At 41.9% G+C, this 12,439-nt stretch overlaps 1 protein-coding gene across 1 annotated transcript in view; it reads right to left on the bottom strand.

Annotated features, from left to right (window-relative positions):
* Positions 1–12,439, bottom strand: part of LOC126103249 (otoferlin-like) — a 159,481-nt gene that overhangs the window by 45,822 nt on the left and 101,220 nt on the right. The window contains exon 10 of the mRNA XM_049912330.1: positions 1,404–1,574. Within this exon, the coding sequence (XP_049768287.1) occupies positions 1,404–1,574 (171 nt within the window). The remainder of the gene's footprint in view (positions 1–1,403; positions 1,575–12,439) is intronic.

Raw genomic sequence — 12,439 nt, 5'->3', positions numbered from 1 at the left:
CATCAGACTGGGAATATCTGAGCAGTACACTAAATCACCTTCTTGTTGAAAAAACTTGGAAAATTGCTGCTCTCTCTTTCTATACATATATATGTTGGTTCCAACTTTCAATAAGTTCTTTTATTTTAATCTAGAGCCAAGCAATTCAACTTTTTCTTTTGTTAAGTCCTGATCTCAAACCAAATCGTTAATCTCGGTCTGAGGAAACAATCTGGGCTCTAGACTTTCTGTATTACAATGGAATTCATCATCAACTGGTTCATCTAAATCAGATCGTACATCAGAAAATGCTTCTGTTGGAATAGAATTTAAATCATCTGATGGTTCAGGAACCGGCAAATCTACACCATGCCCTACTGGTCGGATGGCGGACGGAAGGCTAGGGTAGTTTATTACCTTCTTGTTTTTCGAATTATGACCAGTAATATGAACTCTGCAAAAGTAGTAATCATCGGAATGATTTCTTGACTCCCTCCATATCTTAGGAACAGCAAATCTAAAGGCTTTTTTCTCCTTTTTGGACTGTTTTCTCAGATCTTCAACACACACATAACATACCTTACGCGGCGCCCAAGATTTATCTTGATCACCAAGTTTAGAGCCAAAGTATGATAAATAAACCTTTTACACAAAGTCTGTAATGTTTCTTTGGTGTTTGTTAATCATAAATTCACCACAAATTAACAAAAACAGTCAGTAGAGTTTTTACAACCACGATTAGACTTGTACAGGAAACAGGAAGGTGAGGTTAGGTTGACAGTAAACAAAACGAAATGTATTAACACAAAAATAGAATAGACCTTTTTTGCCAGCAAATGTTTTTCAGTAGCGCTACCAACATCATCTGCATTTGTTACACCTCATTTTGAAATTGTTTTAGGTATAAAAAAGATGTTAAATTCATTTAAAAATCGCTTAATTTAATAAATTTAACTGTAATATGTGAATAAATGGTGGGTGATACAGTTTTTAAGTATCATATTCGGATTTCCCCCCTACAAAACATAAGAATAAGGTATTTTCAGAAAAAAAGTTTTTCCATCGTTGGCTTGTGTTATTCATCTCTGGCTTAAGTTATTCGTATTAGAAACAGATGAGCCCGCTACCAGACTGCACAAAGTTTTGGTGGTTCGCTATATAACTACGTACTTAATCAGACCACAACCCAAATCAACTGGAGAGGAAAACTGCTTCAACACATTTAAAGATGAAAATCGTAAGAACGACTCTGGCAAATATATCAGTGGCCCGGAGCTTTGCTGTCTTTCCACATAAGGAATTTTCTGATTTTTAGCACTCCTAAAGTAAATTTAAATGAACTAAACAGTTTTGTGGGAAGTACCGAAAGCAGGTGGCTATTGTATCGCAGCGAGAGGCAAAGCAAGTGAGGGCGTGTTACCAACGTGTGGTAGGAGCGCGGGAGGCCGCAGTGGGCCCGGTGGTCGCTGTAGAGGCGCTGCTCCAGGTCGATCCTGGTCTCGCCGATGAGGTCGTCGCGCGTGGTGCGGTCCCAGTCCATGACGCGCACCGCCAGCTGCCAGTCCCTCGGCAGCACGCACTCCAGCTGCAGCAGCCTGCCCGCCCAACAGCACTGTCCACTAACTCGTCTCAGGCTGAACCTTGTGATCCTATGCTAAGGTATGGTAGTCGCGACGAAGAATAGCCAATGATAATTCAAACGGTCGCAGCAATCTATAAACATACAAAATATAAGAAATACATGTTCCATAAGCTTCTACACATAGTCAGTGCATCAAATGAATTCCATAGCATCTCAAGCCTATTAATATATATTTAAAGGTGTCTGTACGTACGATAATAAATTTTCGTCACACTGCTCTTACTACTGTAACCTCCCCCTCACTTATCGACCTTAATGACAGTGAAAAATTAAACCGCGTGTACCTAATGGAAATTTGGGAACAGCAATCGTCACCGAAGTTAATCTGTCGGTAAAGAGGGAGGAAAGGGTTACATCTAAATGAAAGAAAAAATGCAAATGAAACTGGTGGAAATTAATTTTCAAAAGGGGTAAAGTTAATAAAGAAAGTAAATGTGCGGCCGTTACATTAACAATTAACTAGCGGTAATTAGATATTTGAGATTTGGGGAAAATTACGGTCGCCAGTCCTATGGACAACTACTATAATAACTGAAAAAGAAAGGTTATTGCACATATAATTAGCACTAAAAGTGTGGCAACTGAAGGTTGACACGTGCAGTGTGAAAACTGAAAGTTTGTCAGAAGTAATAAATTTCGCTACACTCTGACTTAATTTAGCAAAAGAATTAATAAAACCGGAAAATTGAAAGTTAATTCAGTGACTGAAATTAATAGTGAGTTTTGTTTCTGAAGCACTACGAAATTCAGTAAAATAAGGTTAGTCTTGGGCTACCTCAACAATCATCTCAAAAGCTACTTGAATCTACGCAATTTAGAAATAAGAGATTTAGCTTTGAACTTGAATTAAATGATTCTGAACAATTAACAATAGTAAAATTTATTACGTACCAAGCTGAGCTACAGTCACAGGTAAGCTAAAATATGTTAACAAAACTCGCACTCTTAATTTGTGCTTGTGTAATCTAAATATTGTAGCCAGCTATGAATACTTTAACTGAACTTTGAACTTAAAGCAGTGAAATGGAATGATATTACATTAATGCTGGCGTATGAATTTCAACGACACTCGGGTTCATTCCAGAAAAGGAAGGGACCTTGCTTGGTAATGCAATTGGGACAATGAGCAACAAAGGTTCAAGCTACGTTGCTGTAATTTTGTGATTTGAACAGTTTTAAAAGCTGAGGTCTGCCATACAGTTTTAAAACTTTACGTGCTTCCAGTCTTCCTTGTTGATTGATTGAAGGTTTGAAGCCGTCGATCGAGGAGGTGGCGACAGTCACTCATTGTCGGCCGTCGCTGTTGCAGAAGCTGGATGTTGGCGTGCCTCCTTCTCGACACGGTCACCAGGCGAAACGGGCCCTTGATGTGCGCCAGGTAATGCTTCCCGGCCGCAACACCGTGTCAGAAACTATTATAGCAAGTCGAGCGCAATTACATGCTGCCAAACCCCAAAAGCGCGGCAACTCGCGGGAGCGTCACACAACACACCTGCTCCCCTGCACTACTCCAGCCAGACTCCCTCTGCCCGCGCTCCATGCGGCAGAGTTAACACTACCAAAGATCTTAAACACTTTGGTTCTCCACATGACCTATCGATGTAATCCTTCGATAGCATATTTTTGCCTAGGCAAAACCCAGCGTAAAAATACAAATAGTATTTACAAAACAAACCAATTATACATCGACATAAATGCATATATATATATATATATATATATATATATATATATATATATATATATATATAAACAGTAAAACAATTACAGTATATAAAGACACAGAAATGTCATATCTTGAGGTAACAAAACACGGAAAAACAATAGTACAATAGATGGAAATAGGAGGATATGCATTTCCGGCGTTACACTACATCAGTAGACGGAATGTGGCAAAACTCAGAGATGTTAGTTAACTACGAGTAAACATAAAGCAAGAAAGTCTTTGGGTTCACGCCATACTTGCATTAGACTTCTGGTTGTCTTGAATACAAAAGGTTATTGACTTTTTGAATTCATCTGTACAGTTTTAACAGGTATCAGCCTTTTGGCTGCCACGGTAGAAAGAAGACATGTTCCGGGCACCTGATATGGATCGCGCTGAGAGACGTGGTGTCGGTAACGGAAACCTTCATTATGCAGTGTCCAATCACATCACTGTCACTACCAGTCAAAAGCCTGAATAACTACCTGTTGCAGTGCGGACCGCTGTGGCTCAGTGAGGGGCTGCAAGGTAGCAGCAGGGATGTGGAGCCATGCCAATTCCAGTGCCGTTCCAGCTGCGCTAGATTTCTCGGTTGATAATCGATGATGTGAACAGCCCGATCTCGGGGGACTTAAATCCGGGGAGTTTGGGGGCCAGAGAAAACTCATCCTGATGCTCTTCGAACCACGCACGGACAGTGCGAGCTGTGTGATACGTTGCATTGTCCGGTGGACGAGATCATCCAGTGAATGCCGCGAAAACATTCTCCAGACCATATAACGCTCCCTCCGTGTTTGCTTTCAGACAATTCAGCCTTACATGCCGCTGAACATCTGTCTGATGGAGCATAAAACGTGACTCATCAGAAATGGCCACCTGTCGCTGCTCAGTGAATGTCGAGTTGCAGTACTGGCGTGAAAATTCCAGCCTTCATCACCGTTGAACAGCAGTCAGCACTAGAGATGGGGGATCCGCTCTTGAACTAATTCATAGAGTTCAATCTTGCAAAGGAGTGAACAATCAGTGATTCAGAAAAAAAGAACGGTAGCTCCAAACGTTTCCCACGGCAGAGAGAGAGAGAGAGAGAGAGAGAGAGAGAGAGAGACGGAGCATATCAGCAGCACCTCTGCTGGTCAGAGCACAGTGCACGCCACACAACACAACCAGCGCCGGCCTCTGCCCTGCTTCTACCTTGGCTGCCTGCATTGTGCAGTGCCTCATTGGATTTTGTGTTTCACATATGCCGTGCCGTCTCTGTGCGTCGTCTGCCGTGTGCACTGTGCAGTGTCTGGCGCAGCTTAACTTCGCATCGCACTCTGTCGGTGATCGTTTCAGTCGCACGTCCTGCCCTCTGGGCAGTTGATGTGAGCAACAGGACAGAGAGCCACCTAGCGGATAACATAGGAACTACTTGCAAAAACCTGCTCGCAAGGGAACGGACGATTTGTCTCGGAGCGGGTGAGTTCACCACTCCCCCCCACCCTCGGAACTCGCCCGCTCAACGCTCACCCCACCGTCTCGACTCTAGCCAGAGTGTCGAGCAAAGCGACTCAGGTGTCACTCTGGTCTCTGCGGTCTCAGCTCACGCAGTAATACAGCTCGCGGCTCGACCTGTTCGACTCAGCACCTCTGCATCAGAGTTCGTCCCCACTGGATATTGTTCTTCGTAGTAATACCGCTATGTATATTACATTATTATGTTATGTATACATCAATTGTTTTTATTTTATTTTTATTTGTTTAAACTGATTAGATTAGGTTCCTGATGACTCCTCTTACTATAGGATTTTTATTATGGACACTCGAATTTACGCTTTAATTACGAGCGAACCGATAAACGTATCACAAAATGTGATACACCAATATTTTCCTTGTTTTATTCTGCGTAAGGCTATATGCAGCACTTTCGTTTTACAGTCAAATTTATATTTTTTTTTCTTATTCTGGTACGGATTTTGCGATTTCAGGCGTCTTCGAAAGGAAACGTTCACTTTAAAAATATATGGCTTGCGATGTATTCGTATGAGGTTAATGAAATTTTAATACATTATAGCCAAATATATTGTTAATGTAAATCTCAAGTTACAACATTTTCCGATCACCCAAAAAACCACGATAGTGCAAAATAAATCAATAATCAAAAACTTTGTCATATCGTGGAAATTTCAATAAACAATACAAAATTCTTACTCATTATCTGTGTTACTTCAAAATAGGATCAAATAAGATCAAAATACAGGTATAGTACTGGAATAAACCAAGTTTAAAGGGCAATGTGCCTTCCATTTATTTTCTCTTGTAAATGAGTGGTGAGTCATGAAAAAGAGCTAATTCATTTCAGGGAGTGAACAGTTCTGATCCAATCTCTGAAAAGAACAGTTTTGCCCATCTCTAGTCAGCACAGATGCATGAACCAGACACCTGCTGCGGAAGCACACACGCAGTAACGTTTGCTGATCGGTCGTTGAGGAGTCACTGTTGGTAGCCCCTTGGTTCATCTGGACGGTCTGTTGCTCAACAGTTGCACGTCTATTCGCCCGTACACACTCCGCAGCCGTCGTTCACTTTTGTCACCTGAGGCCAGTAGTGCACCACAGTTACCTTGACGACGGTTTTGGATCGCGCACTTTTGCATGTACAGTTAATCGCGGTGGCCGCCAACAGTTTACAGAGTTAGCCGTTTCGGAAATTCTTCGGTCCTTGACCGAAAACCATTTATTATGCCCTCTTGGACGTCAGATAAGTAGCTCCGTTTCTGCACTACAACTACGACTACACTGTTTACCGCGTCTCCACTGTTAGTGCCGCTACGTGCCGTTTGTGAATGGTTATTGAAGGGTGTCGTCGACCATTGGCAGTAGTCACATTAATGTGTCTGGATTGTCTTTATTGCGTATGTTGATAATGGTCTCCAGCCTACCTCTCGTTTACTGAGATGATGTATGTGTTGCATTTTCCTAGAGCAGGAACGCGCAATTACTAAAGACTTATTCTAGTCGCATCACAGGAAGCATGTGAAGCTACACTGCTGAAATGCGTGTCTTCTCAGTGCATCTTGGAAGTACAGTTGATGCATGACTTTGTGTGGTTTGTAACACGTGATCAAGCATTGTATGGCTTCAACTTTTGGCCATGTACATTTGTTAATATCTTTAATTAGAAGCCCCACTGATTTTCATAATTTTGCTTACATTATGGTGGTTTACACAATATAATTGGGTTTCTGCAACCCAGAGCAATAATTTTCGACTTCTTTCCTTCCATAGTTCCCCAAGCTCATAATTAGCGATTTACAACAGTTAACGCTAAGCAATCCGCAAGCAGTAAGACACAGGTATTTTGTTTCAACACACGAATTACACTCATGCTCATAAATTAAGGATAACTGCAGAATTTGGTACCACACAACGTGACACTAAACAAAACTGGCGCTAATAGCATAGGCACATGGGGAACACACACGACACAGATCTGTAAGTCCACGGTATTAGTGACAAGTAGAGAAAAACGTCCCAAAACACAGGTGCTACGAAACGCCACTGTTTCCTGCGCATGTACCCCGATATCAGTATGGTATATGATCACCATGCACACATACACAGGCAGCACAACGGGTTGGCATACTCTGGATCAGGTGGACGAGCAGCTACTGGGGTATAGCCTCCCATTCTTGCACCAGTGCCTGTCGGAGCTCACAAGTGTCGTAGGGGTTTGAAGACGGGCAGCGATACGTCGACCGAGAGCATCCCAGACATGCTCTATGGGGTTTGGGTCTGGAGAACAGGCAGGCCACTCCATTCGCCTAACATCTTCTGTTTGAAGGTACTTCTCCACGATGGCAGCTCAGTGGGGCCGTGCATTATTATCCATCAGGAGGAAGGTGGGATCCACTGTACCCCTGAAAAGGCGAACATACTGGTGCAAAATTACGTCCCGATACACCTGACCTGTTACAGTTCCTCTGTCAAAGACATGCAGGGGTGTACGTGCACCAATCATAATCCTACATCACACCATCAAACCACGACCTCCATACAGGTCCCTTTCAAGGACATTAAAGGGTTGGTATCTGGTTCCTGGCTCACGCCAGATGAAAACCCGCAATCACTCCTCAAACTATACCTGGAGTCGTCCGTGAACATAATCTGGGACCACTGTTCCAATGACCATGTACTGTGTTCTTGACACCAGGCTTTACGGGCCCTCCTTTTACCACGGTCAGTGGAATGCACCTTGCAGGTCTCCGGGCGAATAAACAATGTCCGTTCAGTCGTCTGTAGACTGTGTGTCTGGAGACAACTGTTCCAGTGGCTGCGGTAACGTCCCGAGCAAGGCTACCTGCAGTACTCCGTGGCCGTCTGCGGACACTGATGGTGAGATATCTGTCTTCTTGTGGTGTTGTACACTGTGGACGTCCCGTACTGTAGCGCTTGGACACGTTTCCTGTCTGCTGGAATCGTTGCCATAATCTTGAGATCACACTCTGTGGCACACGGAGGGTCCGTGCTACGACCTGCTGTGTTTGACCAGCCTCCAGTCGCCCTAGTATTCTACCCCTCATAACGTCATCAATATGTGTTCTTTGAGCCATTATCAACTCACAGTCGCCATTAGCACGTCTGAAAACGTCTGCACACTTACTCGCTGCACCATACTCTGACATGCACCAACACACCTCTGCGTATGTGGACTGCTGCCAGCGCCACCGTGCGACGACCGCAGGTCAGATGCACCGCATGGTCATACCCCGAGGTGATTTAAAACTGCAAACCGCCCACCATAGCGTTGTTTCACCATGTATCAGCATTATCCTTAATTTGTGAGCATGAGTGTAAGTTCGTCGCTGTAAGAGCCCACGATATGCCGGACATGCACACAAGATTAGCCACTGCGCATAATCACAGGTATAACTTAAAATGTCGCAGATCTGCGTCCTAATTCTAAGTCAGCACATTCATATTTAAGCTAAAATTTAATCACTATCAAGAAATAAGAGCAGTGGATGTAGATTACGTCTGGTTCAAGTCAGGTTAGATTCTAACTAGCAAGCATTCTTTTAAATTCAGGATTCATGTTCAAGCATATAATTTTGAATATGATTGATTGTGGTACCAATATTTAACCCCAACATCGTTTTTGTTGTATATTTCAGCGGAACGATGACGTAGCAGTTCCGTGCCGCTCCGTCTGGACGTAACGTAAATTATTGGACATCCTCACAGCTGAATTACCCCAGAAGATCGAAGTAGTCCGATTACTACATTTGGTACTATCACTGTCATATATCAAGGTTTAGCAGATCCGACAAATTTGACTGTTCAGAATGCATTCAACGACGAAAACCCTTAGGAAAAGTGAAACAAAGTCGATTACCTCGTATACTCGATTTGTGGTGAAATGTACCAAAGAAGAAACTGACGGTACGATCTACCATCTTCTACCGAAACATAAATCGAGTGAGTGGTCTATAGTAAGTACAAACCACCTAATGCTAAACGTGAACACTCTGAGCACTCTGCTCTCCAGTGGATGAAGCAAGTATTTATGTCGTTTCATCCATGAGAAATAGCACATCCAAATCTGCAGCCACACAACAGAGAAACTGGTTGTGCGGCATCGCAAGGCGGCAGCAGCTTCGTCTTCTACTGCCAGAAGTAGATCTTTGTCACCACTGCATACTGTTGATGCATCCAGCAGCATACACTCAGAATTAGTCAAGTATGTAAATTAAATAACCTTACAGACCTATGCAGTAATACAGACTCGTTCTTTTCAGACTCAATAGTTATATGACTCCCCTAGAAGAGCTGAAAAGTTGCACTCTACAGAGGATCCTTGAAGAGCAGAAGACAATAACACTGCGGAAGATACGGCCGAAATGTGTATCTTCTCTGGTATAAGCATATAAGCACTAAAAAAGAACTTCGTCATACCAAACCAGAGGGCACTCTGTCAACAAGACGTCAACTAGAATATTTCGGTGTAAAGAATCGAAGCATTTTGGTAGCACTTTCGCAGTATGAAACCGTTAGGGCTCTCATATTACCAGCTTTTTTGATGCTCGTAAATTGATGTACTGACTAAGAACGACCGAATCAGGTTATTTACGACTGTTCAGATTTAGGTTTGTTTTCTTTAGATCTCTTGAAGCGAATGGTGGCGTACAACATTCAGTGAAGCCACTGCTGATTTCTTACCTGATAATTCTCCAGCTAAGGTAGCGCTCTGTCTCTAAAAATATGACAATGGAAAATTAAACTATAGCCTTCCTTCTTTGTACAGTACCAGTCAGGAAGTAGACGAAGATTTCGAAAGATTACGCGGGAACCGCAGAGAAACCATACATAATTATCTCGGAATGTTTATAAAGAATTGTGAGGCAAGTGAACTGCGCATGATAATCTTTGTATCTGAAATCAAAGAACAATTATTGAATGAAAATTCCGTTAACACCCATTTGTCTAACTCGTCAGTAGTGAGCAGCACTGTAGTGCATTCCCTATGAAAGTGATGTGATAAAGAACAACATCTACAGCATTATGTGCCTTAAGAGCCGATGTGAATGTTATTGAGGTGGAAGAGTGGTCTTGTGTAATTCTAGACGCTAGTCTATCCTGCGAAAGCCCCTTCCTGGATGCATAGCAACTGCGGTCTACATCGACTTGAACGTAATTACTGACTCTCTCTCTGGACTTTTGACCATACATATGTCCGTCCATTAGCAATTTAACCATTCATTGGTGCCTCGGAATGTGTCCCGTCACCATATTTCTTATTTTAGTCATTTTGAATCGTGGATCTCTCACCCTCCCGATTCGATCCACCACCTCTTTGTTGCATATTCTATCTACGCATCTTATCTTCAGCCTTATTCTGAAACATAAGGTTTCAAAAGCTTATATTCTATTCTTGTCTGAACTGGTTGTCGTCCTCGGTTCGCATTCATATAGCAACCAAACTGTCAACAAATACTTTCACAAAAGACTTCTTAAGACTCAGCTTTACATTAGACGTTAATTCATTTCTCATTATGAGGTAACTTTTTCCTGCCAATGCCGGTCTGCATTTTATACCACCTTTACTTTGGACATCGTCTGTTATTTTGTTGCACATATAACAAACCTTGACATCTACATTCTCCGTCTTGTTTTCTAGTCTGATTCTCTATGAATTAACATTTAATTAGACAGCACTCCATTACCTCCGTTTTAAATTTGTTTATATTCATGTTTTAACCTCTTTTCAAGACACTAACCACCCGTTCTACCGTTCTTCCTAGTCATTTGCCTTATCTGATAAAATTATTGTGCCACAGACAATACTTAGATGAAGAGATAGATACATACGCCGTCGTTTCATAGAGCAGTAGAGAGGCAATTAACAAGGTTGTAGAACAACTAACAAAAACAAAAAAATCCTAATAAGTGTTGAAAAAGAAAACAGCCAACAAGTAACGCAAACAACGACAAATATGATACAAACGTGAAGAGCTGTCTGAAGGCGAACCTGTCGGTTCGAAACCTATAGCGGTGCTATTTTTGAAAAGAAATAGCGTTATTGCCTGTTGGTGACGGTTGTTTTCTTCTATGCAACTTTCTTGGCAACAGGGACCAGTCAGCTTTCTGGTATTACCTTTAGAACGTTCTTAATATAGTATCTATTTTCAAACCTTATTTTTTCTTTAAGTCTGGCTTATGCAAAACATGAAATATTTCTTTTTATATTTACCGAGACCATGTTTCGATATCTCTGTGGCTTCGTCTTGAGTCTCGATTTATTGCAAAAAGCACGCAAATTTCATTCGTTTTTTCCTGTTTTGAGCCTAAAAACAGTAACATGTGAAATTTTTAAATTTTTTTTTCTTTGCTCGCCTGGTATTACATTACTTGTGAAAACGGCTTGTAATTTCAGATGAGCAATAGAAAAAATAAAAATATCCACATGTTATAGTTTTTAGACCTAAAACAGAAAAAACCATAAGTTTGTATCCACATCACTAACAGCCAACTTGGGTAGTTTTAGGGTTGAAATGTCTCTGATGGATTTGTTACTCAGGTGACACCGAATCGATAGTCTACGTTCGAAGTCACTGCGGTCCCCTGTTACTCCTGTTCCTTCTCTACTGACAATAGTTGCCACCTAGTTTTATACTGATGAGTCTACTTCTCGTGACAACAAGTGGTCAATTCCTCTTTGTATAGGGATGTGCAAACGCTTTGGGCCAGATAGTGTGTAGTCACCTTAGTCAGCAGGAATTCCGCGAAGATTTTAATTCGATATTATCCTCAGGCGACCGTGTGTTATTTCACTTTATTTTTAGACAATTTGTGCTGGGTCCGGTATAGTCTATGTCACCTTTGTTTACAGAAATAAATGGAGACCATAGAAGATGACAGACAGGAGTCGGAACATGTCTCGGTAAATAGACAAAGAAATACATTATGTTTTTCGAATAGGACAAAGTTAAAAAATAATCATTCGCCAACACATAGAAAACATCACCAGTAACTTTCAACCAGAAGAAGATAAATCATTTTCTAATTTGTCGTATTATTTCTGCGGTGATGAGGTAAACAGAATGTGGTATCAGAATACCTTCTCACCTTTTGGATACAAATCGATTATTTAGAAAGAGAGATAATTGGTTTTTCAGTCTCCTGGCAAATGTGAGATTTGATATTTAGGGTATTTTTACTTTTCTCTCTTCATATGCTGGATAGAAACCTCACACAATTTCTGGGGTGCACGCAGAACGTATTTTCGAAATTTAGTGACAAAGAATTTATTTATGTCCACGAAAATGTCATTGACATAAAATAATCATCTAAAACTAAACACTTGCGTCGCGACGAAAGTCGCCGTCCGCTGGGTCCCGCGGCCGAGCTCATTCTGCAGAGGACACAGTCGCATACGCTGCTTCTATGGGCTGTCACACTTCGCAATATTCCCCCCCTCGACGACGTACCTGACACATGAGTCAGTGAGTTCTTTCTCTCCTCTTCCTTCGGATGAACAATTCTTTGCATCGAAGTCATTTCCTGTATGACGACAAGGTGTTTTTCGCGGTGGAACGTTTCCCGAACAGCTGAAATGCTAACTAATACAACGAAGTC

The sequence above is a fragment of the Schistocerca cancellata genome, chromosome 1, assembly GCF_023864275.1.
Source record: "Schistocerca cancellata isolate TAMUIC-IGC-003103 chromosome 1, iqSchCanc2.1, whole genome shotgun sequence".
In the NCBI taxonomy this organism is placed as follows: domain Eukaryota; kingdom Metazoa; phylum Arthropoda; class Insecta; order Orthoptera; family Acrididae; genus Schistocerca; species Schistocerca cancellata.
This window is presented reverse-complemented; position numbering and strand designations above follow the sequence as displayed.